The sequence below is a fragment of the Polistes dominula genome, unplaced genomic scaffold (genome assembly GCF_049000335.1).
Source record: "Polistes dominula isolate Pdom_NZ unplaced genomic scaffold, Pdom_raw_medaka contig_77, whole genome shotgun sequence".
In the NCBI taxonomy this organism is placed as follows: domain Eukaryota; kingdom Metazoa; phylum Arthropoda; class Insecta; order Hymenoptera; family Vespidae; genus Polistes; species Polistes dominula.
The window spans coordinates 8,085,055-8,112,892 of NW_028301152.1; the positions used below are offsets into that span (position 1 = coordinate 8,085,055).

A 27,838-nucleotide genomic window follows, 5' to 3' on the forward strand; every position below is an offset into this window, starting at 1 on the left:
AAGAAAAAAATGGAACATGGATTGATTTTGAAAATGTTTATTACCAAATTAATTGTATAAAACATACACAATTACAAAGGACTATTTCAATAACCACTGTACAGTATTGTAATGAATAATAATTTGTACCATATATTTGCGTAGGCCCAGCCTAAAGATTTTAATTTTTTTTTTAATTAGTTGATGAAAGAAAGAAAAAATAAGTGTGCTATTACATTAATTTCTGAAAATTTAGTAAAAAAAACAAAACCACACATTTACCGCATAATATAATATATTCTGAATTAGCAGGATCTACTTGTTCAGATGTGTAAATTTGTAGATAGTAATAATTATTATATTATCTAAGCATTCGAGTGAATATTTTATAAATACTTAAATGTTGTATTTTTAAATAAGCAAACTCAATTTTTTTAGAGTGAAACATAAAACATGCATTGTTTTTATCTCTTCTTGAAAACATCGAGATTTTCTTCCCTTTCAATGCCATTTTCATTGGTATCGTTCCTGTTTAATTTTGGCTTTTTTGCCATTAACTGTCCTGTGTCATCTTCAAGATTCAATCCTATGTCCTTGCATCGTTTTTCAAAATATTTCAATAATCTTGAACCTGCCCTGTAAACGTAACTATTTTTAAAAGGACGTAGCATTACTTTAATTAAATACTAACTCGTGTTCGGAGGCCAAAGATTCTTCCTTCTTTGTTAGTACAGTTGCACTCGATCTAATTTACTAATATTTATATATATATATTGTATATCTTATACATATATATATATATAAAAAGTCCCACATACGTAATTACACATTCACACATATACATTACATAATATATATTTAATATATAAATTATATTACCTTAATTTACCATTACCATTTCACATTCATAACATTTTTAAATCTATCTAAGTAATGTACATTATTTTGGACATTTTACATTACACAATAATATAAGTATATAATATTTAACATAGTACGTACAAATAAGATGTCTGTATTTACATATATGTTAAATATAATTATTGATTTTATATTTAAATGGCTTAACATAGAAAATAAAAAATATTACAATAAGTAATATATGAAACTTTAAGTTAATAATAATAATAATAATAATAATAATAATAATAATAATAATTACAATATGCTTATAAAAATATATACATATATTCATATTAATGAATAAATTTAAATACAATCACAGAAATAAAAGTTCCTACCTACTCTCATAATCTCTGGCATCCGAACTATTATAACGTGTTTTATTTCGTTTTTAATTATACTTACTTATAAACAGAACTATGTTCCTGATTATATGCTTGACAGTTGTCAAAGACTAAATGACAGTCATCTAAAAATTGTTGTACGTTTTCATACACTCCATTTGTAAGTTTGTATTTTATTGTACCAAAATCCATAGGATTGGATATAATGTCATGGTAATCTGGAACTTCATCTTTAGTAACAGGAGAAAGAAATGGCCACGAATCTCTATGGTGTCTGATATCTAATAATAAATCTTGTAACTTGGTCATATATCCTTTAACTGTTTTATCTTCTTGGATGCTTTCTGCAGCTGCTCTTTTTGTTGCTCTACGAGTTTGTCTTGGTTCTGTATCATCCGAATTACTATCTGTAAGAAAATATACATATCTTTTGTTATTAAACTAATAAATAAAATCGTATCATATGAAACAGTATAATAATACTCTGTAATAATTTATTGTTAAATATTATCACACAAAAAATATAGTAGTGCTATAAAAATTAATAGTTTACAAAAAGCAATTATTTTATTCGTAAATATATGTTTTTTTGTTATGCAGAATTTGGCACGAATAAATAATATATTATTATACAATTATTAAAAGCGTACACATATATTATGAACAAATAGTTTATATTAATAAAAAAAACCACATAATAAAATACTAATAATAACACATATCCTATGGAAAATTAATAAAGCAATTACATAACATACAATTAAAATAATATTTTTTAATAGAAAAAAAAAAAATTAATCATACAGTTTACCTTTTTCAATGCAGTTTTAAAACATGCAATGAAGCATACATATATAGGATGTCCCATTTAAAATTGAACAATTAAATATTTTCTTTGGATTTAATGATATGAAAAAATTTTACAAGAAAAATAAAAAATAAAAAATAAAAGATTTAAGGGAAATATTTAAATATTCAATTTAAAATAGGACACTTTGTGTCATAGGTTGCGTATCATATATAATAATGATTATATATTGCAATTAATAAAAAAAATGCTACGAAATGCCACTACTTATCTGTAAAAGGATTTTATGAGCATCTTTAGAAAAAATTAGACATTTATAAAAAAAAGGGATAATAATACAGACCATCCCAGTCTGTAGATTCTGTAGTGAGGAGGTTCTTGGCAAAGCCATGGATACGAGAGCGTGCTGCTGCTGCGCACAACCTCTCCTTGTCTCTTTCCCTTTCACGCCCCCTCACTAAGAACATAGTAAAAACTAAGAAATCTTTAAACACTATTAAGATTATAACAATAAAGCATTCATGTATTTTTTTTTCCATCAAATTTTGATTGCTCCTAATGTACTCAAATTTATAGTAAAATGGCAATCAGTGCATATAACTTATTTTTGTAACTTTATACCACAATGTCAGCAAGACTAAACGACTTAGTGTTTGTTGTAATGTTGTTTAAAAGTATTCTCTCTTACCAAATTTAGAAATAGGTTTTCTTCTTTCTTTGCAATTTATACAAGACCACCTGCTTCTTGGCATTCTCATTAAAGGAGGCTCAATGCAATCTAAATGAAAATGATTTGAACAGATATCACACCTGATTAGTTTCCCACCACTATTACATGAAGAACATACATCAATTGACTTGTTCCTGCGAAATAATTCAATATTCATTTCTAATTGTAATTTTATTTTTATATTTTAATAAGTTTATACTTACACATCTCCATCACTTCCTTCTTCTATTTCATCTTTCTGATTTTTATTTTGATCATCTTCCTCTTCACTTTCTGGAATACGTTTGGCACGACTATGTCGAGTTTCTTTGGTTAAAATGAAATCTTCGTCAATTTCATCCTCAAATTTTCTTCGTTTTTTAACTTTTTCTTTTGTTTTTTTTTCTGGTGGTTTACAAACAGAACAAAACCAATCCCCTTCAGGTACAGCCTAAAAATTACACATAATTTATTTATATACATATATATAATATTATTACTTACATTAATAGAAAATAATAAAGAATACAAACGGAAAACTTACAGTTAATTTTGGTTTTAAACAATAAAGATGATGGCCTTTATTACATCCATCACAAAGTAGCATATTTTCTGCATCTCTTCGTCTTCGGCATACTCGACAATGTGCATTAAATGCACTTTTACCCCATGCAATACTATTTTCTAAAGTATATAAGTGCACAAATAATTGAGACCAGCTTGTCGAAGCCATAAGAGAATTTTCCCATTTTTCTCGAGCGTCCTCACAAGACCAGTTTTTATCTTTATTATCTGTACCTAAAGGTTTCTTTAAGTATCGTTGCTCTACAGCATGAGATAATTGTAAAATAGCACAAGCCATTTGTTTAATGCTAGTTTGTTGTTTTTGATCTGGAGACATTTCATTTGCATTTTGAGGACCAAGATATTTTCCCGGATCTTTATAAATTTTTGTATTAATATTACTAATTTCTGAATCTGGAGTACCAGGTCTACTTTGTTTGGATTCAGTTTTGACTTTATCCAATATAGTATTAGGAGCAATATCTACATCAATTTCATTTAAACCATATACTAATTTTTCACACTGTTTATCGTAACTCCCATGAATTATTGTTTCTCTCCAAGCATCTCGATTAACAACTTTTAAATTTCCCAAACAACCACCTTTAATTTTGTCCTCAAATTCTAAAATAAAATCTCTTAATGTCAATTCCATTACATTATCAACTAACATATCGGCTGGAAAATTTAGGTTAGCATTTTCATATTTATTTTTCTTCGCTGTCTTATTGATCTGCTCTTTTACAGGTTCTGAAAACTGATAAAAAGAACATACGTATATATATATATTATTTCATATTACTATAATCAAAATACTTACAATTTCAGGGTTTAATTTGTGTCTAGGACATTCTTCAATTACAGATTTTAAACTGGACATTTCTTGCTCTAAATTATTACGTAATTCACCTTCTCTGATTCCTCTTTTACTAAGAGCATTTATTAATGTCTGTATATCTTCTATTTTTCCATAAAAACTCCACTTAGGTCCAGATCTTTTCCAATGTACAGGACAATTTTTATCTCCTGTACATGCCATTAAATTATACCTAATATCTGTTATCTCTTGTTTCAAATCTTTTTTAGAAGATTTGACACCATTTTTTTCCGAAGAAGTAACTTTTTTCAAAGATTTTCTAGCTTTTTTAAAACTATTTTCCTTGTCACATTCATCTTCAAATTTATTTCTCAAATATGCATATTTTGTTTCTCTATCTCTTAATTCTGGAATATATGGAGTTCCTTCAGGAAGACAATTACCTGGCCACCATTCATCATTTTCCACAAATAAGCCTATATTTAAAAAGACAATTTAGTTAATAACTAATAACATATTATTAATAAAAATATTATAAAACTTATTAATTTATAATTATATATCATAAATATTGTTATAATTTAAAATAACCTGGTATTGATAAGAATCTCCAATATCTTCTATGAGCTCTATCTGCACCTAAGTATACCATCATTTTATCGTCCTTACATGCTAGCTGTAATACTCTTAATTTATATTCATATTCTTTTTTTGTTTTTTCTGTTTTTGTTCTTCTTCGTCTAATTTCCCATCTTTCTCTTTTAATTTTTCTTTCTCTTCTTTTTCTTTTTTTTGTTCAGCAATCATAAATAATTTCAATTCTTTTCTTGCCTGATTAAGTTTTTCATATCTTTCTTCAATAAAATCACGTATAGAAGCAAAAGTAAGTAATTGATTTATAAGACATGTTACTAGTTTTAATTTGTCATCTAAATCAAATTCACAAACATTACGATGTCCTAACAATCTCAAAATATATGTCTGATCTATTCTTAAGAGAAGTGCAGGATCATCAAAATTTGAATATCCTCCTGAAATAAAATTTTACTTCATTATAATGTTATTATAAATATAAGAGAAAATCTAATTCATACCTCGTTGAGAATAACGCCATTTTGAAGCAGCTTCACCTATTCGACCACCAGAACTTAATAAATGCTGTCTTAAAATTTCACTTAATGTCGTATGATCTAATGTAAGTTCTGATAATTTACAGCCATGTTGTGATTGAAACCATTTAGAAGCAATGGTAGCTAATTTAACTGATTTTTCCATAGACGATGCTCCTTTATATATATTAATATCAACTACCAAATCTGATGCTTGTGCATGAATTTCATCTTCTTCTGCTGCTTGATATTTAAAAATATTATTCAATAATAATTGTAATAAATCGCTCCAGGGTCCAGAAGCCTCTTTCATTAACATTGATCTTTCTAATAAATCAAGATTAAAGCCACCAGAAAAATATGAAGTAACTTCTAATTCTTCGTTGAAAAATTCGAGAAATTCTAAAATAAATACACAATCACCAAACTTTTCATTAGGTATACTAGAATTAACTGGAACAGATTCTGGAATAGAACAAAGATCTTCACATTCGAGATCTTCCCTTGGCTTATTCCATTGCCTGACATATGCAGCAAGAGCCGCTAATTTTTGTTTTTCTTCTTTTTTACGTTCATTTATCAATACCCTTTCTTCTTTACGTTTTGCTTTTTCTTCAAGTGCTTTAGCTTTCAAGTCTTCTTTAAATTTGCCATTTGTTCTGTTGACAAACTTTAAAGCATTAAGAAAATCTTGAGATATCGTATAAGTTTTTATTAATTATATTAAACAAATCTTACCTTGGTTTTCTAAATTTTTTCACAATTATTCCAGTTTCATTGACTTTTTTTAATGGATCAGGTTTATCAAATGCTCTGTGCTTAGATACATCTGAAGTAAGAAATTTTTCTATTGTTTCTTGTTTATGTTTTATTACATTTTTGGTACGCATAGAAAAATCAGGTGCAGGTCCAGTAAATATTGTATCAAAACGTACTTTACTGATACCATATTTTTGTAAGACACTTTCCTAAGGAAAAATAACAAATGAAAACAAATATGGCAAATTTGATGAAAATACAAACATGATAATAAAACTATTACATTCTGCTAACCTTAACTACCCATATACCACTTTCATTTTGTTCACAAAGCTGACGAAGAAATATTTTGTTACGTTCCTTGCTATATTGTTGTTTGCGTCTTCTTACTTGTCCAGCTTCTACTATCATAAGTTGTGTAACATCAGAATCCCCACAATCCAGTTGTTCGACTTCATAACGAAATAGTTTGGCCGGTGGATGATATTGATGTTCTTGCAAACTCCTACAATTAAAAGAATTAAATCAATAAAAATATTCCAATATTAAAAAAAAAGAAATCAACAAATATTTACCTGCAAATATCTTTAATATAAAGTGTAATTTGTTGTTCTGTCGGCTCAATAACTTGAAGAACATGACAATCACACCATGATTCTTCGGTGAAACTTGCTTCAACCATTTCACCAACAAAATATCGATCTCTTGCGAATTGGTAAACATCTTCTACCATTTCATTAAAAGAAGATCTATTTGTTTTACTGGCAAGGTATAATATAGGAATCCGTAACTACGAAAAATAAGGTCCTAAGATATAAGAGAAGTAATGCAACAGTATAGTCCAAATAATAAGTGTTACATGCATGAAAATATCAAAAGTATTGATTATTAAGCGGAACAAAATATGGTATAGGATAATATTATATATAAATGTATCATACTTCCATCGGAAACTCCTTTAAGCTTTTTTTAGCATTTTCCTCACATTGCAATGCTTCTTCATATGTCATATTAGTTCTTCCTGTGATACTACATGACCATATGAGAGAATTGCATAGAATAATTCTCTCACAAAATTCACTGTAACGAAACAAGTTATTTTTTTCTATCATTTCAAAGCATACATTCTAAAATGATTAAATCAACAATAACAAAATTCTACATTTACAAAGAAATATGCAAGCATAGTTTTAAATATATATATATTACAAAGTGAATCAATTGAAATAAACTATCAAATTATGTTATTAAGATTTCATTAACTTACTTGTAATCTTTGAAAATTTCATTAGTAATTTCACAGTGAAAAACTTCATCGTCGTCCTTAAAGTCGGAGGAGACGTGAAGACGTTGAAAAGGTTGCTTACGAAGAAGCGGCATATCAAAGCTTGATATCAAAATCCGTTGATGTTAACATCCGCTCGTAAGCGACTCTTAATACTTAATGATCGATCTTACATAGACAAGAAATTGACTTTTTATTTTCATATGTCAAAGAAGTAATTGAAGAAACAATGAAGATTAAATCATTTATTTGATATTACGTTTTCTTTGAATAATACAGGACAGCGGAACGATATCAAATTAACATCAATACTGACCAAATATTGGGGATCGTTCCACTAACGTGTTTTTTAACTGATGATGCACGTACGTAATAAGTGAATGTGTTATAACGAAGAATAACGCTAAACAGTTGACCGCAGTTTCCTGTTATTCCATTATAATTAGATAAATCGACAATATTGTCGAATTATTACAAACATCATGACAATTTTAATTCACAGAAAGTTTTATCAATTCTTGACAAAGCGCGTTTTTTTTCACAGCGGCTTGTGAAAATTCATGTATTCACACCTGGAATACACCGTGAAGACCGGAAACTACCCTAAAGGCAGGTTGTGCCAACCTAACCAAAAATCACTTTTCAAACCACTATTTCATTAATATGATTGTCATTTTTAAATAAAAATTTTGTATAATTCAACTTGTTTTTTATCGTATCATAATATAAATATTATTTTTAACAAAATTTTTATTGTTCTCTTCTAGTAATGTCTTGTAATATTAAAATGTTTTTAGTTATATTTGAATACTTATTCGATTTGTACAGTTGGTAACGTCTACATTTTGTTTTTTGAATCATGTAAAAATTATTTGGCGGGAATACTTTTGTAAAACGTTATTGCGCAATAGAATTCTTTTTAATAGCTTTGAATGCACATAAATAGATTTACGTTAAATGCATGTTGTATGCATTTCATTTAATATTGTTCAAAAAAACTTCTATTTATTCTAATAATTCTGAGTCTTCTTTAAGAATAAAAAGAAAAGTTACACTTAACGATTCAAATAACTTTACAAGTATTATAAAACAGAAGCAATGATATTTTCTTATTGATTTTACTGTACAGATAAATATATTTAAGATGTTTATGTAATGTCTTCAATATACTATCAGATTTTATACGCTATTATTATTATTATTTCAATATATTGCGAAATTAATCAGACATAATTGTTACATAGGCTTTTATTCTTACAATTTTGTCAATATTCAAGTGTATTCACAATAAAATTATTAACTTAAATAAAAATAATCTTAAATATATTTATATTTCGTATATATATAATAGAATATGAAGCAAAACGAGAGGAAAAAAAACAAATAAAAATAAATTTGATAACTATAGTAATTTGACTCAATATAATATGAAACACACTTTTTATATCATATAATAAATTGATTATAATAATTGTCACAGATATTACATAGCTGTTTTTTTTGCACATTGTACTTATTTATTACAAAATATAGTCCAATTCATATCTTATATACTGATTCTTTGGGTCATTCATAATACGTGGATAACCAGCAACAAGAGCATCTTGTCCACCGATGTATAAAGAATTATATATCTTCCAATATACATCTCGAACTTTTCTAGCAGGATGAAATAAACCCTAAAAGCAAAAAAGAAAATAATACAAAGTGAAATATTATTAAATAAAACAAATATCTTCTCAACCATATAAGTTTTGGTATTTAAATATGATTAAAGTACCTGTAATGTATATTGCAATATTTTTATTGGACCAAGCGCAACACGTAAGCCATCAACTGCATCCATAAATGCTTGTACTAAATGTGGTGAAGTTTCAAAAACATTGGGCCAAACATGATTTAATAAATGAATCAATGCATCTTCACAACCAAACCCATAAACACCAAGTGCCATATGTTTAATAGCTGCACAGGCTGTTTGTCTATGTACTAAATCCCTGTTATGCGATAAAATTAATTTTCAAAATATTATATCATTACATATATCATTACATCAATATATTCTTATAATAATAGAAGAAATAATAGAATAATATTTATGTAATTTATTTACCTATCCATGAGTGCATCTTCTAATAATGGACTAACAGCATAGATATAATCTTTTCCCATTTCTCCAATATATTCAAATAGAAAAGATAAAGATTTTAGTACTCCATTTTGAACATTTAATTCAGGTACTCTGTACTCATTCATCAATGCTGGTAAAACTGTAAAGGGACTGCACGTTTCTGCAACTATAGCTATGGCTACAGTTGTGCATACACGATTCTGACGTTCTTGAACTTTTAAATTATTTAAGAGTGTAGCTAAAACATCATGAGGTCTGAAAACGTAATTACATTTTTTTTTAAATTCAATTATTAATTATAATAAAAATATATTATATTTATAATATTATTTAGTTTGATATTTACCCAATAGCTTTTGCTATATAACCAAAAGTATTTACGGTAGCTCGTCTGATTGCTTTTTTATGTGCTTTTAATAGTTCTAAAAGCTCAAAACATATCCTCATCCATTCTCGAGCAGACACATATTCGGGTCCTCTGTCTGCTATTCTACCTACAAGATCAATACAATTTTCTTGTACCTATAAAATATAATGAATTTAATAAATTAATAATAAATTAATTAATTTAATCTTATTATAAAAGTTTTATAACCTTTTCATGTCTATTTTTTAATATAGGAGTCAATCGTGGTAATAAATCTTTTATAGGTGGAGTCATCTTGGTCATTCCTATCACATTAACAATAGCTTTTAAAGCTCCCAAAATACTACCCAAAACTTCTGGATATTCTTCACCTAAATATTCATAAAGTACAACACCTAAATGACCCATAAGTTTTTCCTAAAACATTTACAAATTTATATATAATATTTTAAAATTTGTATGTTATTAGATTAAAATATTTGTTAAATATTAATCTTACTTCTTGACAGGTTTTCATAACAACTGCAATACGTGAAATTAAATCAGCCGCCTGTTGTCGTACTTTAGCCGATTTATTATTTAATCTCCATAATATAGTACCACATATTTGTGGTAAGTAAGCTTTTACCCTTTTTCCTAATGTATTGACAATAGTACCAAAACCATTAAGCATTACAACATCCTGTGAAATGAAAAATAATTATTTATTCATTGATAATTACAAATAATAACAAAATGTATTAAAATTAGAAAAATATAACATACCTCTGTAGTTTGTTCTTGAAATGCATATAATATACCATCTATAAGTTGTTCTTCCAAACGAGAATCGACATCAGCTGCTCCCAAATTACCCATTATTTTCTCAATGGTTTCCATAACCATTTTTCTATATTGTTCATTTTCATCTTTTAAATCATCTACTACTCTATTAATAATTTCTGATGCACCGACTTTATTTGCTATTTCTACGGTTGTGTCTACAAGCTGTAATTAATATTTGTATATATATATATATGGTATCTTTAATAATATAAAATATATAAAAATTTAAAATATACCTGTCGATAATTCCTACGATCCAATGCCATTCGATGATTCCAAAAATGCTTAAAGAAGTGTGGAAGAATTTCATCTTTTATATACTGTGCTTCAACACCATCAGTTCCACAACATTGTTTGACAACCTAATTAAACACACATTGAAAGTTATATATTAAAAAAAAAAAAAAGATTATTAATGTAAATAATTTAAATGTACACAAGTCATATATCTTACTTTCAAGACTATTTTTTTCATTTCTTCATCAGGAGACTGAAATTCTCGAATAAGAATTAACATTACTTCACGAGTATAGTAATTAGCATATTCAGCATCCATAAGAGGAATAAGATATCCAATTGCTTTTAAAAATGCAGCTAAACCTTTCCCTCTATGTGTTCGTATACCTTTCCATAATGGTTTTAAAACAGAATCAAAGCTTTCAATACCATACGGTGTTGCTGCTTCAGCTAAAGCTGCTATAGCTAATGCAGTGATAGTACGAACTTTTTGTTGTTCGTCCACCAGCCCTATAAATAGATTGATTATAAGTATATAGCTTATATTATTAATCTGACCAATAAATAATGTCGATATTTATAGTCAAACTTACCATGTTCAATAATTTCGACCAAGCTTTTCAAATGTGGCAATATAGCACATCCCATAAGGATGGCGATTTGCTGAACTATTTTGATACCTGTATGTCTTGCTTGCCAAGATTTTTTACTGCGACATACAGCTTTTAAGAATGGTAATAATGAAGGTATTCCTAAAGCAGAAGCAACAACAGCAAATGCTCTAGCAGTTGTGTTTCGAACATATTCATCAATATTATCAATATCGGGTCTCATTGTGGAAATCATAGTTGCTAAACCTGCAGCTTTTGCTAAATTGGAAATAATTTCTCTACCTTCAACACGTGCATAATAGTCTTCATCAATTAACAAAGGTTCGATAACAACCAAAATCTATGGAAAATAAATATTATAATTATTATAATGAATAAACAACGTATTTGATTTTAATCAAAATAATATTCTTACCTTGTGCACATATGGTCTAACCAAATCATCTAATTTATAAAGAATACGATCTATAACTTTAACAAGTAGATGTCTTTCTTGATCTTCAAGAGTAGGAGACATTAATAGAGGCAGAATTTGATTGAATAGCGGTCCAGCTCCAAATTCTCTTGCCTTGTCTGTAATTTGTCTTAAAGCAGCTTTTCTCATTGGTGGTGTACCATTTTTTATTTTTAGAAGTAATTTCATAATTTTTCTTTCTTTTTGTTCTTCTGGACTGAGAGTTTCTTCATCCACATCAACTAAGAGTTTATCAAAATATTGAGCATCCTCTGGTTTCATAAATGGTAAATTTCCCTTTGGTTGATTGTCTACAAATTTTGCATTTTTATCTTCGGTTTGAATAAAGAATCCTTGGGGTGTCCCAGCAATAGGAGTTGGCGTTGCTGTGAGTTTTCTTGCAGGTGTACGTATTGGTATATATCCTATTAAAAATTTAAGACAATTTAAAAATAAATAATTGTATTAGGTTGTAGTTATCTGTTTACTATAAATGCACAAAATGAAGATATATAAAAATACCTGCAGGTGGTTGTAGAACTTTATACCCAGGTGGAAACAAAGCATCCAATTCATCATCAGAAAGTGGTCTATTTCTCTCATCTATTTCTCTTTCCCAACGGTAAGCTTGTAGCTGTTCTGGTGTCATAGACATTAAATGTCCTGGTGTTGGGGTTGCTAAACCCATTGCTTTAGGTCCTGTAGGTGTAACTCCGCTTGGAGTTAAAACAGTAGCTTGGTGTGGAGTTGTAAGTGGTGTTGCAGGTGTTTGCGGAGTCATGGATCCAGGAGTTTGATTTGATGGTGTTTCATCCCATCGACTGCGTCTTTTACTAGCTGATGGTGTTGGTGTTTCTTGTATTAAATCTCCAGTTACTCTATCAGTCCTGGGTGTTTCTGCCCATCCACTGTTATGTCCAGGTGTTTCTATTGTTTATTTTTGTATTATTAATAATTATTCCATTGTCTATTTCGAAAATAATAATTTATTTGAACATTTCTTTTAAATTTACCTCTTTCTGTTTTTGGTGTTTCATCCCAACGATTTCTACGACTTGATACAGTTTTTTCATGTGATGGCGTTTCCCTTCCAGGAGTAGCAGCACCAGGAGTCGCATGTCCTGGTGTGGCATCCCACATCCTAGTACTTATCCCCGGTGTAGCCCCAGGTGTTTCTCCACCTTTACCATGGCCAGGAGTTTCATCCCATCTGATTGCAGCAGGAGTTACCTACAAAATTTATTTAAAAAATAAATAATATATAGATATTCATTAAAAAAATGTTATACTTAAAAATATTGTAATTTTTACATCAGCATTATCCCATGAAGTTGGTGTAGCTGACGTTCCAGATATTTTCTTAGCTGCAGGTGTATCATCTGTTTGGTCCCAGCGTCCTCTTTTTTTAGGTAATGGTTTAGGTTCACCGTTTGCTTTTAAAGTACCCTCCTTGGCTTTTTCTGCTAATTTTTTTCTTAACTAAAAATTGACAAATAAAATTAAGTCAATATTACATTTAGAAACATAATAAAAATGAGTAAAAGAACAGACTTACTTAAAGTATAGCTAAGCAGTAAAATGAAAGTTTATTTTCAATTATAAATATATTTTAACAAGTATAAAGTATTTTATTACAAATTATTAGGATTTAATATAAGAAAGTCTATTTTGTAAAACTAAAGCAACGTGGTAAAATAATTTAGTTAAAATAAGAAAATATTAGAGCTTTAATTCAATTATTTTTTTCTTTTTCTATGCACATTTATTTAAATTGTATAGAATTTAAATTTGTTTTTTACTCACCTCAGTTTCTTCTCCTTTGAGCAATTGTTCTCGCATAATTTCAGTAAATGTTCTAGAACCAATATCTGGTGTTTTGCCACCTGTAATCAAGAATCAAACGTAACGCAAAGCGTAACTGTTAGATTATTATTTATAGAATTTTTACGTTTATATTTCTAATTATGATTGTCCCTACCCACTTCATTTCAATAATTTTTATTTAATGCCCTTAGAATATTTGTTTATATTCTAAGTAAACTACTGGATTGACTCTCATTTCCGCGCTGCATAAATAATTAAATAATTTGTCAAAGATTTGAAAATATTACATTTAATTATATAGAATAATATATAAGACTTTATTCTATATAATTATTGCAACGAGTTTCAGAGAGTTGCAACAGTAGATGGCACATAGCATACGTACGTGAATATTTTCTGCCATATGAAGCATTGTCCTGCTCAAGTCTTCCATATTGAAAAATACTTTAGCCATCTAGAAATTAACTCATTCTAGTTATTAATAATATTTGCACTCATACCATTCATACTGTTCATTGAATAAATTCATGCTTTCAACACAATTGACACAATGAAACTCTGTCACAATGAAATTAAGATTTAAAACTTTACTTTAAAGCAATTTACTAATAGAAAATTATTTGGATTATTTACTTTTTAAATTTTAACAAGAAAAAAGTTTCAAATAAAAATTTAAAAATATTATATGGTACTTACTATTGCTAACTTAATATTTATTCTAATAATTGAGTTTTTATAAACAATAATCGAGTTTCATTGTACCATATAATAAACAAAAGTATAATTTTGTCCTCAAGAACTCAATCTCATTTGACCTTCAATATAGTTTCCTCAGTTAGCAGTTGATTCCACCAAGTTGACCATCACTAAGATTGGAAAAAAATGTTTCTATTAGTATATTTTTTTCAACAGAAATACATTCACTCTCTTCATTCATGCTTATTTTAACCATATACATATATATTACACTTGTATCTAAAATATTAAATATAGTCATGCTCAGCATATCATTATTTACAAAAAGAAATTAATGATATTAAAGATATTGTAAGTTTTGATAAAGTGTTACATTATAAGTCAATTGTAATGTATATAATTATAATAGTTGTAATATAATACACATAATAAAATATATTACATTACAGTAATAAAATAGATATCTTAAATTAAATCTATGAAAAAAGTTATTTTATATTTACATTTTATTATGTTTGTATCTTTATCATGTTTTATGATTTTTGTATAAAATTATATTTTTTCTTCTTAAAAAAAAAGAGACTTCAAACCTAAGATACAAGAAATAATGAAACTTTACTGTTACACAAATTTTCTTAATAAATATTTCTGAGTTTTATAAAAACTTTGGATAAGAAAATAAAAGAAAAAAAATGTGTAGAACATTTTCTATTTTTTCAAACTAAAAACAAACAGGAAAAGATATAATGTTCTATCAAAAGAAAATAGTTAATATATTCACAAAGTTTCATGACTTCTTGAATTTTCAGGTTTAAGATCTTATTAGAACTAATGGTAGACAATATTGTTTATAACATAAGAAAATATTTGTTATTAAACAAAAGTGTTATACTATTAATTTGTAATAATTTGCTGTGCTTCGATGTAATGAAACAATAACAGAATAGATAGCTTTACAAAAAAAAACGAAATAATTAATGGTCAAGCTGGCAATATGTGATTAAAAATAAAAAAATATATTGACTTGTTACATGCTTCTACTATACAGCGTTACAATTGGTTATTTCTCAAAATTTATTTACTTAATTAATACATAAGAACTACTATTATGTATTTCATTATTATAAAACTGAATTTATTTATAAATTAATCGAATAAATTCTTCTATTCATTAATATTAGAAATACTATAAAAATTGATATCAAACAGTTGAATTAATCTAGAAATTATTATTTGATCAAATAAAACATTTTATTATTATCATCTAAAATGCAGAATATATAAATGAAAACCAATTTTAACGCTATGTAGGAATATAGAAAAAAAATTGAGACATTATGGAGTGATATTTAATGTTTACAGACTTGGATTATATTGCTTATCGTTATAACACAATAAAAACAATACAATAGGAACTGTTTGAAACATTAATTTGTTTATGACTCAATTTCATTTTTTCACATAAAATCATGCGAATAATTTTATGGAACAATTTGGAAAGTATAATCACATAATAGTAAATAAAGAATCTTTGAATAAACCTATTACGATATTGCATATTTGAAAACATAATTTATCAGTACTAAAAATGCATTATTTTCAAAAGATATTTTGGTTGTTACCTTCCGATATAATATAAAAAAATAATTAGTATAATTACTGTATTTTGTATAATATCCATAATGAAACGAATACAAACCTTCTGCGAAAGGGTCAACTCGTTCTGGAGAGATAATCATCCTTCGTCTCTTTTGCCTATATTCATCCTCTCTATCAGCTATTGTAGGGCGTCGTCTATCAGCAAATGGATCAAAATCTTTGTCACTCTGGTTAAAGTTAAAAAAAACAACAACATATTAATTACATTTTATAATATCTTCAAAGTAAAATCAATTTAAACACATATAACATTATATATAAATATTTTGAAAAAATTACCTGTGCCACATCATTAAGTAGAGCTGCAGGTGCATTATATCCAGCTCTTTTATTTGAACCAAATGTATTAGGTTCATAATCTTCATCCTTTAATAAGAAATTAATAATTATATTCAATTAATTCTTAATACAGAATATAAATACTTATATTTAGATAAAAACCACTTACTTCAATTTCATCATTAGCGGCAATTGAAGTGACATAACCATCATATTTATTATTACTTCCATCATAAATATCTTGATCATAAAATCCTGTTTTGCCTAATCCTACTTGATCCTTCTCTGTTATTGCATTTTGAATTTCTTTTTTCTTCGATTGGATCTCCCGGATTTGTGCTTCAATATCTAAAACACATTATATTAATAAGAAACATAGTATAATATAATATAGTTGTTTCAATATACAATTTGAGTATTCACAAAACATATTTACAATATTGTATTAATGTTTTCAACAAAATAGATATACGTTTTATTTTTTATTTGTATACTTTAAAAATAATTTCTAACCTAATAAAACATCAATCATTGACTTGTTGATTACAGTTCACCAAGTTTATTAAAGTTAACCTGGTAATAGATGCATAAAATATAAAAATACAATAATTATAATAATACGAACCTTCGTGCGTACGTGGAATGGAATCCATCGCGACAGCGTTGGTTTAATAAACTGTATTAAATTCACTTTATTGCAGCAATCACTATTAGCACGTACGAAAAACCTTCACCATATTATCTTTTTGCTATATAACAGAAAAATTATTACGGAACAAGAGTATTAGATAGAATAAGAGATGTGAGTGTATTTAACTCAGATGATTGTTGGATTATTGAAAATTAGTAGCTCCTGCTGTATCGACGCAACTTGAAGAGGGCGTGATTGAATCATGAAAACATGAAAGAACTAGAGTAGAGAATGAATAAGAAATTTCATCAAAATAACAGTTTGGGATCTATGGCAGGGGCGTGGCGTAGCAATTCAACCTATCTACTCTAATTTTGAATTTAGCCACCAGATGGCGTATTCAAGTGCTAGAGATCCCACGTGACGGAGAAATTCTACCTATCTACTCTAAATTTGAATTTAGCCACCAGATAGCGTATCAAGTGCTAGAGATTAGGGATCCTATAGGAGGGATGCGCCATGTACATTGCTGGGCAACCGGAACTCAATTTTGCGCGCGAATGATTCAAACGTTGAAATAATTATGAAATAATGAATTGCATCAAATACAGAAAAAAAATGAACTATATTTAATGATAATTAAAAATTTATATTAAAATAGAATAGGTTACACGAGAAAATTATTATAAATTCAAGCGGTCCCCCAAAATTTTCAGCCAATGGCACATGAGCTGAATATGAATGGCGCATCCCTCCTACAGGATCCCTACTAGAGATTAGAGACCCTATAGGAGGGACGCGCCATGTAGATTGCAAGGCTGAAAATGTTGGGGGGACAGCTTCCGTTGCATCGCGCAGCCATATTTATCTTTAGTATGTATTAACGGCTGTGGTTAGTTTAAGTTTGGAATACTTATAGTTTTTATTGTGATATTTATGTTTAATTGTTTTGTTTTTTTAGTAGTTTTCTATAAGTGTAAGTTTAATTTACTCATTTAATAATTACAAGTATAAATGTACAAACCTAACCTATAACATATCGTTTGTTTACAGACTAAAATGTTTGAATCATTCGCGCGCAATCACGTGACTACACGAATTCCTGTCCCCCAGTAATGTACATGGCGCCAGTGCTGTCAGATCGTGGGTAAATCTTACCCTCTCCCTGTGCCACTGGGATTGCACACAATGAAAGTTTTCCATGTCCATGTGTTCGGACGACACGAGTCGCTTTCATAGTGTGCCACTCCGGCGTGCCCGCCAACTTCGGTTACACTCGACTTCTTTCGACATTCCAAACACACGGACATGGAAAACTTTCATTGTGTGCAATCCCAGTGGCACAGGGAGAGGGTAAGATTTACCCACGATCTGACAGCACTGCATGGCGCGTCCCTACTAGAGATCCCATTATAGTGATCTACTAATGGACACTAGCATGTTCTTTATTTAACGTCTTTATTCCCTTACAATATTTTATAATTACAGTCACTCGCGTGTAGTTTTATTATTTAATAAAGTTATTGTTTTTATATTCAAATAATGAACGTTATTTATTAATAATGTTTATTTTAAGTTTTGATAATTGAACAAATTATAGGACAGGTGTAGCAAGTGAGTATAAGGCGATTTAATAAACAGAAAAAAATAAGAAATAAAACTTATTATAAAATCACTGTAACGATCTTATTTCGCATAAGACCATTTATCTGTTCAATATAACCTCTAAAACCTTTTAATTAGTTTTAGTCCTTTGTTCATTATGCGGCGCTGTGATCGTATTGCCAACTGTGTCAATCTAAAGTCATTACAAAAAATATATCACTATAGGATTTTGCATCATGACATTGACGTTACTAGTTATTTTATAATCGTTGTGTTTTCTAGAATTGCGAGATAAACAAATGCAAGTTTTTAACTCATTTGACATCAAAAGTAGGATTAACCCGTTGAGGACCTTGGCTTGTTTTCGTATGTTTACCTGTCTACTTACAGATAATTGTTGTACTCGAGAGCTTGACATTTTCTAATCGCAATAAATACTGTGTATATACCTTGTTTATATCCTTATAGTTTCTTCTCCTTGGCAGAAGATAAACTGATACAAGAACGAAAAGTCTGCCGGCTCGGCGGTTAACGTGTTAAACAAATCCTCGGCGTTGAATATTTTCCAATATTACAAAATTAAAATAAATAGTAAAACTAAGAGAGTAATATAATAAATAAGAAAACTAATAATGCAACTTGGTGTGATAGATTTCAAAACAAGGGGAAGGACATAAGCCCACATTACATTCTCCACATTGATATGTCGTGTTACGTTTCACATCATCAGTTGCACATACAACGCATTTTTGTTTTCGATTTTTAGTAGGAAAATGTCTCTCTATGAGCCTTGTGGGACAAATATTTCCTGAACTGCAGCTGTGGTATTCTTGTGGCATTTTTAATATTTGTTCAATCTGCTGACGCTGAAATTTCGTTATGAAGATTAATTGTTCAGGTTCTTCTACTTCCTCGGATGCTGATACGCCAAGTTCTGGATTGATTCTCTCTAGTTTGTGAAATATTAAATAATATCCATCTTCTTCATCAAAATCACTTGTTAAATCAATGATTTCCTCCTTTATGCATTTGTTTTCTTCCAAATATTCTACACTCATCTTGAATCTAAATTCAAATTGTAAATTATACATTCAAAAAATTAACAATATAAGCAAACATACCAATTTGTTTTTCGTAGACTTTCTATATATTATAAAATTTATATAATTAAGGCACGCTGTTTATTGTTACTAACTATTTAATGGAGCGATTAGAACAGTTGGAAATTTTAAACACAGGATAATGTAATGTAGCGTGTGTGTACTATAGAGAGTAATCATACCTACATAACTTTCTAAGGATGCCGCCAATAGGAAGCAGTAGTGTTCAGAGAACATTTAGGAATGCCGCCAATAGTACCGAAAGGATTAAATGGCAAATGCTATTTAACAATTCGAATAATTCACTTAACAATGATACTATTTTTTTCTTATTTTAATCCAATAGTTTCTTAGATAATGTGTTTTAAAGTTTAAGACAAAATAAAATGCAGATTTTCAATTTTATAAATAGCTTTAAAAACCCGTATATACATTAAGTTTTATTAAATTAAAATATTAATATATATATATATATTAATGTTAATATATTATAAATGTTACTACTACTATTGTAATGTCATTATTACAATTATTATTATTAACATAAATTAAGTATTATCTTAAAAAAAACTGATTTACTAATAAAAATGTTAAGCTAATAAAATAAAAGTAACAACTGTTTTCTTTTTAAACATATAATCATATAACACTATAATCATATGTAGAAATAAAGAACACAATTACATTTTATTAGTTTTAAATATCAATATTATTGTAATATTCTTATTATATTAATTGTTTATTTTTTAATATTAAAATCATTTCACCATTGATGCTTTAACGACAGTACATTATCATATTCTTATACATATCTAACTATTAATACCTATGGGTAACAGTATCTTATCTATATTACAATTTTTGTTTCGAAAAAATTAATATTATATAGATAGTACTTATCTAAGATAATTAAATAAAATATTCCTTTGAAAAAACTGTTGTAAATTATCGCTGATGAAAATAAGTGATATCAATTTTTTTAAAGTAAACATTTGAATTTTATCATTTGTAAAATAATATGAAAAATCCAAATGAATTCAAATTCATTCAAAATGAATCAATTTTTTTTCATTCAAAGAAGTAATATTGTTTGATTTAAATAAAATAATTATAATTTTAATTGCATTAAGCTCCTTACAAATATGTTATACATAAGTATATAATCACTTGCTTAGTATGCACTTTATCTCTCTACTTAATATGTATAATATATACTATATACATATATATATATACTCTAATTCTATGTTCTTATAATAACAGTTCATGAATATAGAGAATTTTTTCGTAATAAAGAATTATTCCTACAAATAAAAAAAGATTGAATAAAAAGATTATAATATAATATTATTTTGCAACATTTTATGTTATACAGTAATATTAAATAGTATATATATATATACCGGACAAATTACTTAAGATTGAAATTAAACATATCTCGATGTATTGCTTTCGATACTATTCAAAGATTTAAAAAAAGAATATATTTAATCTTTTTTTTTTATAATCAAAATTATTAATTATATTAAGGTAATTTTTAAATACCTCAAATTTAGGATTCCATGATCTAATTGTAAATTAAAATATTAATTTTCTAAATTGTAAATATTCTAAATCTATTTATGACATTTTTGTACTGTTAAGTACTAATATTAATTATTAATAGTACTTATATCTTATAAATATACTATTTATTATTATTATATAATATAAAATCTTATAATTAATATATTATATTATAATACATTTAAATAAAACAATAATTTACATTTGATTTGAAATTTTGGACAAACCGTAAAACAACTGTATTCCTAATTATAACAAAAAAAAACAAATATATAAATTATTATAGTCTTTATTGTTAAAAATTCTGTATTATCTATTTATATTGACAAAAACCGAGGTAAACTTCATAAATGTCAAAGTGTATTCAGAAAATGTCATTAAAATGCGTCGATATTAGAAGAGTATAGGGGTCTTCCAACGAATATTATTTGATTCAGGTACTCATACCAATTTTTATGCATTTTAAAAATCTTATTTTGTTTGTATAAATCGCGTTAATGCACTATCATTGATCAAGTCAAAATTTGTAGAATGTTCTTGATTCTAAATGCAAGGATCTTGTGTTTTCTATTGAAGCACATTCAATTAAACTATCATGAAGTTTTAAAATTGATATTAAAAAGTTACGCCAAATCTGTAAACATGAATAGATAGAATAGAAATACATGTATTATCTCTTCTTAAATATTTTAGTGATAATATAAAATTGAATAAAAGTTCTCACGTGGTCATTCTAATGTCACAAGTTTTTCAACTACACATAGTATTATGATTTAAGAGCAAAAATAACAGGTCTAAGGTTTCCCGTATTTCGAGGTATGAGCTATCACTTTTTGTTTATACATTTAGGTATGTTAGTAACTAATGAAAACTTATCTTTAAAAGTGTGTATTTATAAACAATAAAATAATGATGCACGTAGAGATGAACGTGGCTTCTCATAATTAATTATTTGTACATGAAAATTCAATCAACAACAATCGTATTAACTTAGAGTCTTTTGTAGCGAGAATGTCCACGCATTCAAAGTTACGTTTTAATGGTATTGTAAATGTTTTTGTTACAAGGGGAAAAGTCTCTCTGTCTCGCGTAAATAAATATGAATATTATTGAGTTCAATTATTTCTATTACTGCTAAGTCTCGCGTCCAAAGGCTCATCCACATGTTCGGTATGTCTCAAAGTTTGTTGTGACGTACTTATCAAATTAAACGGCGTCGTTGTTATTTGAGCATGTCTCGAGGTATGAGGGCCTTTCATCGTTAGATCGATTTCAGCCTCTTGAGGTCTCTCCCTGATACTCTGCTCTATATCCTTTTCGGGGGAACTACTGCAAATTCGTGGTGGTGATCCACATCCGCACTTGACTTTGTCACTTGACTTGTCGCAATGCATGGAATAACTGCTAGGTAATACGAAAATACAACAAATGATTTTGAAATACCGAAAAAAAGGTACGTTTTCAAATGATTTGCAAAGTAAATTAAATATGTCAATATTTTATAATATTATAATCAAAAGTTTCAAATTTGTTATTATTATTACACGAATGTACGTAAATTGGTGTATACAGCTATATTATACGAACAAAATCTAAATATAAATATAAATTATAAAATATAAATTAAAGTATCGAGTTAATTTCTATATCTAAAATAAATATATATATATATATATATATATATGCATACCTATGAGCAGCAGAAAGTAAACGGTAGTCTCTGCAAATTGGTACCGTAGCGGCGGCTGCGGCTGCAGCTGCAGCCGCGGCAGCGGCCGCACCGGTTTCGACCAATTTCTCAGCTGAAGAAGAAGAAGAAGAAGAAGAAAGAGAAGGTTCGGATAAGGCCGATGGTGGTGGTGGTGATGAAGCATCAGATCTTTCTATTCCTGTTGTTGGTGGTGGTCTTAAAAGAAGAGGCGTAGCACTACCTAATCCTAAGCAACGCATCCTCCATGCGTCTTGTAGTAATTGGAGACGGGCCTGTTTTCGCCATTTTGCTCGTCTATTTTGAAACCACACCTTCCAAAAGGGAATAATTATAATTAATATTATAAAATATTGGGCCTAATATTGTCCTATATATATATATATATATATATATAGACAACAAATTTATTTAAAAACAAAATTGTTTTGCATCTATCTTAATACACAGGTAATATTACAATATAATGCGTATACAGTAATTTTTGGAAAGAAATAATAGAAAAATATTATTATATAAATTGTCGTATAAAAGAATAGGAATAATGACGGTTCTTTTAAATGTATAATAGATATGTCTCTCATCAATATTTGTTTACAAAATGTTTATAATATGTAACTCATTTAAAAACACGTGTAAATTGCTAAAAAAAAAAGACATTTTGATTTACGTTAAGAATATTTATCATTATTTTACCAAAAGAAACATCGAAAGCATTTCATTTACTCGCATTAGAAGAAATTTCAAGAAACGTGAATTAAACAAATCTCAAGAATACATCGACTAAGACATAAAAAGTCGAAATTCATCATAATCGCATAATAAATGCAATGAAATTATTTCGAAGACATAATTTTGAATGAAATTTTGCCCTCTCTTTTCTACCTATGGTTTTCTCGATAAAACATACCTGAACGCGTGCTTCCGAGAGTGAAATTCGAAGAGCTACTTCTTCCCTCAGGAATACGTCTGGATAATGAGTCTTCTGGAATAGGGATTCCAATTCTTGCAATTGCTGCGGCGTAAATGTTGTCCGATTACGCCTCTAAATGAAAAATACGCAACAAATTCAATATTTAAATTCTTCTTCGTCGTATTTGAATATCACGAATGCATTTATTTTTTTATTTTTTTTTTTTTAGTATGAACTCTCTTTATATATCTTTGTTATAAGTTCCACGTTATAATAATTGGCAATCTCTGAATAATATCCACGTGTACACGTCTGCATCTATTATTTCATTGAATTTTGTATTCTCGAAATAACCGACAAGAGACATACATTGTTTTCAAAGTAAAAAATACAAATTTTGTGTTTATCTTTAAAGAAGAATTTTATTTTTATTTTATACACCGAAGCACCACATTTATTCACTTATAGAAATGCAAACTCATTAATTAAATTCAATCTAATAGATCTTGATTAAAATTCAATGATAAAAGTATAAAAAAAAACTATTAAATAATATAGCTATGTTATATATTATGTCTCTCTCTCAATTTTTTTATATATTGATCAATATAATATAGTAATTGTGTATAATAATTATCTACGGTAATTTACAATGATAGTAGTCTTATTGTTTAGATTAAGGAAGCCGAACCACTAGCAACAAGTGTACAAAAAATATATGCAGAATACATACATATCCGTAATAGGATATTTTTCACGACAATATGGAAAATGAAAGTTGTAAATTTAACAAAATCCAAAAATTATATAAAAGTGATTAAAAGAGAAATTCTTCGGAGATTATGATTTTTTGAAAGATATTTCAAAAGAATTTTTGCTTTCTAATGTAGAAATTTCATCGATCTTAACGCTAACAGATCGACATGCATTTTCAATAATCATTTATCTATCTTACAACATAAAGAATTACAAAAAAGTAAGATACTTTTGAATAGTTTAATTCTTCTATGTTTAACTTGAAAAAAACATTCGAACGAAATAGTCAAAGAGTGATTTGATATGCCTAGAAAAAATAGATAAGATCGAAACGTACACTGACCTGACGACGACGACCGAACATATACTCGGTAAGTAGATCAGCCTGAGGCCCTAAGGGTGAAAGATAAGGACCGGCCATATGGACGAACACCTGTACCGCGAACCTTCGTGACCCTTTTCGGAGACTGTAGTCAAAACTGTTGTGGACCAATATCAGAAATTACGACACTTACGATTGTTAACGGCGTGCATGGAATGTCCAAGAAAACGAGGAAACCGGCGAACGAGGATTGGTTTGGTTTCGCTCGTAATGGAGGTGGTAGGAAAACTGCCCGTAAAGCTAGCGAGTTCGCGAGCAACAACGAGAACCGACTGTTTCCTACCCTCGTTTGCGGGGGTGTTGCGAGAACGGGCCGCGTTCCCTATTGGTTGCGCAGTTCTGGGGCGTTACCGACGTTGCACGAGGATGCACACACCCCTTCCTGCAGTTATGGAAAGTCCACTAAATCGTAATGCGCGCACCATTCTTTCTCCCTTTGCATCTCTACCCTCCCCCTTCCCTCCCCGCCCACTCAATTCGTCCTCCTTTTTCCACCCTTCTTCTCCTCTCCTCTTTTTCCTCTATCTCCTCTTTCTTCTCTTATTTCTGCATCCTCTTTCCACGTTTTCTCCCTCTCTCTTTCTCTCTTTCTCCATGTCTATATCTCTATCTTTTTCTTTCTTTTTTATACGCGCTCATTTAGGCCTCCTCTGTCCTTCTTTACTCTATTATCCTTTGCTTCTTCTTTTTTCTCTTATTTCCTCGATACTATGCTTTTTACCGATCTGCAAAAATTCAGTTCGATCACTCACTCAAGAATGCTTTTGAATTTTTTTACTCTGAGCTTACTGGCGATCAATCGATAATCAAAATCGATGTTTTACCAACATTTTCTCGCTTTATTTTTTTTTCTTAAGCGATGTAGTCTCTTTTTATAATACTGTGGTTTGATCGTTTATTGACCTTACAGTTGTAACGTAAATACGTGTAATTACGATCTATATTGACACTTATCACGTTGTATATTTTTTTTAAGTTTAATTTCTTTTTTTTTTTGAGTATACATACATTAAGTTATTACTTATATATTTAATTCTTAAAAAACATGAATTTTGTAGCTTTATAAATCACTGCTACTTGTTCTTCGAAATGATAAAGAATATGAATACGTATATTGTTTTATATATTTAATGTTTTGAGAAATATCTGTTATTTATATATCAGGATTTGATCGTGTATTGAAAAGTGTACAGTTTTAATGGATCCGTATCTATTCTGAAACTGTTAAAAATGAATAGAAATGATAGCTCAATAACTTTCAATGAATCTCTTATTCGTGATTTAAGTTGAAACTACTTCGAACGTTTATGACTTTTATCTGAATAGTCTTCGTTACTAATAAAAAAGGATTCTCTAAATATATATAAGGTACCTTAATATAAAATGATATAATTTAAAAAATATTTCTAAAATTGAGTAAATATATTCGTTCCAAATTTGAAGTATACTTTAAGAAATGAACAAATTCCTTCAACTTCTGTTTTAAGGGGTTAAAGAATAATCGATGTTCTAGAAGTAAAGAAAGTTTGAAAAAAGAATTTGTATAAATTATATCGAGTATTTCGGAAAAGATCGAATGAATTTAGTTGTTATTATAAATCTATATTCGTCGCAATAGAAAATTCATATAAGAGAAAAGGAACATGATCGAGAAATTCTCTTTGATAACGTAGTCGTGTAGAGACGTAACCTCTTTCCACGTTATTAATCTTCGATTTCTACGAGGTAGTCTTGATTATTTAGAAATGCGTCAGTCGATAAATGGAAATAAAGAGAGAAACTTAGTGTCTGGGCGTGGCAACAGAGATTAAAACGAGCAGAGGAAAGCACCACACCACCTTATTCGTCGTGGTTATAGCGAGGATGGAAGAAGGGGGTAGAGAGAGAGACGACGACGATGCGAGCAAAGGGTAAATTAATAAAAGACCGAGGGGTGTCTCGTAGAGGCGGATCCTGGGCGGTGGCATTGTGCCCAATGAATAACGCTCTTCATCTCGTTATCTACATTCAGTCTGCATAACAATACGATTCAAAATCCACTCTGCGTATATACGTCAATGTGAGCCCCACTAACGTTGTCCGAGTATACCCTACGTAATTAATCAGCTTCTCTTTTCATGCCTTTCTTTAAACGAGAATATTTTCTTTTATTGTATGAATACATACATATATATATATATATATATATATATATATATATATATATATTTCAATGACTGTTTTTTATTATTGTCTTTATTATCACAGACCATATTTCTAAAAACAATTTGATTGCTAATATACTTATTTAACAGATATATGTAACAGTGCACATACTACTTAAAAAGATTGATCTAGAAGCTTCCCAAAATCGGTCAAACAAGTTTAAAGTTTTTTTAAATAAGGAGTGTCTATAAAATGTGTTTTTCATATTAACATGCATTATACATAATGTTATTATGTATACTATAGACTTTAATGGACAGATGCGAAGATTTATTTTTCTAAATAACGCATTTGTTTTGAACAGGTAAAAGAGATGAGTAGAGGGAGAAAGAGAAAGAGAGGGAGGAGGTAGAGGAGTTTAAAAAAAGACGACGGAAAAGGAAGAAACGAAAAAAAAAAGAAAAGTTCGGAGAAGCCTCGGCTAGAAAGCACAGATTCCGATGCTCGCTGGCCGTGCAGCACATCAGACAGAGGCACATAGCCCGAAGCCATGTAATTCATTACTAAAGCAATCTCACCCTGGCACCCTTCTGGTCTCCACTCTGCCACCAGTCTTCCTCCGCCCCTGACCCATCAGCCACCCGCGCGCTGCGTTATAATATAAAAAAAGAA

The 27,838-nt window shown here is 28.7% G+C and overlaps 3 protein-coding genes across 10 annotated transcripts; all 3 read right to left on the minus strand.

Moving 5' to 3' along the window:
- Window positions 1–21: 21 nt before the first annotated feature.
- On the minus strand, window positions 22–7,883 carry Acf (ATP-dependent chromatin assembly factor large subunit). The gene is given in 15 exon segments (XM_089178346.1): window positions 22–627; window positions 1,288–1,633; window positions 2,378–2,491; window positions 2,723–2,898; window positions 2,968–3,194; window positions 3,288–4,064; window positions 4,128–4,600; window positions 4,716–4,847; window positions 4,850–5,155; window positions 5,219–5,892; window positions 5,972–6,201; window positions 6,287–6,517; window positions 6,519–6,782; window positions 6,934–7,072; window positions 7,260–7,883. Coding segments are annotated over 15 exon segments (4,386 nt in total). The 5' UTR covers window positions 7,373–7,883; the 3' UTR covers window positions 22–443.
- An 817-nt stretch (window positions 7,884–8,700) lies between these two features.
- Sf3b1 (splicing factor 3B subunit 1) lies at window positions 8,701–17,184 on the minus strand. 6 transcript variants are annotated; one of them, XM_015325797.2, is made up of 19 exons: window positions 16,986–17,184; window positions 16,530–16,708; window positions 16,361–16,447; window positions 16,122–16,248; window positions 13,706–13,785; window positions 13,214–13,381; window positions 12,916–13,132; window positions 12,425–12,829; window positions 11,864–12,327; window positions 11,431–11,788; window positions 11,055–11,347; window positions 10,837–10,962; window positions 10,541–10,762; window positions 10,275–10,457; window positions 10,004–10,192; window positions 9,755–9,930; window positions 9,391–9,663; window positions 9,058–9,274; window positions 8,701–8,956 (listed from the first exon to the last, which is right to left on the minus strand). In XM_015325797.2, exons 1-19 carry the CDS (start codon window positions 17,011–17,013, stop codon window positions 8,798–8,800), a joined length of 3,951 nt encoding a protein of 1,316 aa, XP_015181283.1. In that variant the 5' UTR covers window positions 17,014–17,184; the 3' UTR covers window positions 8,701–8,797. The 6 variants fall into 6 exon arrangements, with proteins under 6 accessions (XP_015181283.1, XP_015181284.1, XP_089034474.1 ...); XM_015325798.2 differs by lacking the exons at window positions 16,122–16,248; window positions 16,361–16,447; window positions 16,530–16,708; window positions 16,986–17,184 and adding exons at window positions 14,112–14,180; window positions 14,423–14,877; XM_089178348.1 differs by lacking the exons at window positions 16,122–16,248; window positions 16,361–16,447; window positions 16,530–16,708; window positions 16,986–17,184 and adding exons at window positions 14,112–14,180; window positions 14,423–14,877 and having other exon boundaries at window positions 13,706–13,968.
- A 3,192-nt stretch (window positions 17,185–20,376) lies between these two features.
- LOC107068885 (uncharacterized) lies at window positions 20,377–25,371 on the minus strand. Of its 3 annotated transcripts, none has more exons than XM_015325707.2 (4): window positions 24,977–25,371; window positions 23,881–24,015; window positions 22,953–23,284; window positions 20,377–22,663 (listed from the first exon to the last, which is right to left on the minus strand). In XM_015325707.2, the coding sequence occupies exons 1-4, from the start codon at window positions 25,058–25,060 to the stop codon at window positions 22,378–22,380; spliced, it is 837 nt and encodes a 278-aa protein (XP_015181193.1). In that variant the 5' UTR covers window positions 25,061–25,371; the 3' UTR covers window positions 20,377–22,377. The 3 variants fall into 3 exon arrangements, with proteins under 3 accessions (XP_015181193.1, XP_015181192.1, XP_015181194.1); XM_015325706.2 differs by having other exon boundaries at window positions 20,377–22,666; window positions 24,977–25,368; XM_015325708.2 differs by having other exon boundaries at window positions 20,377–22,666; window positions 24,983–25,361.
- Window positions 25,372–27,838: the final 2,467 nt, after the last annotated feature.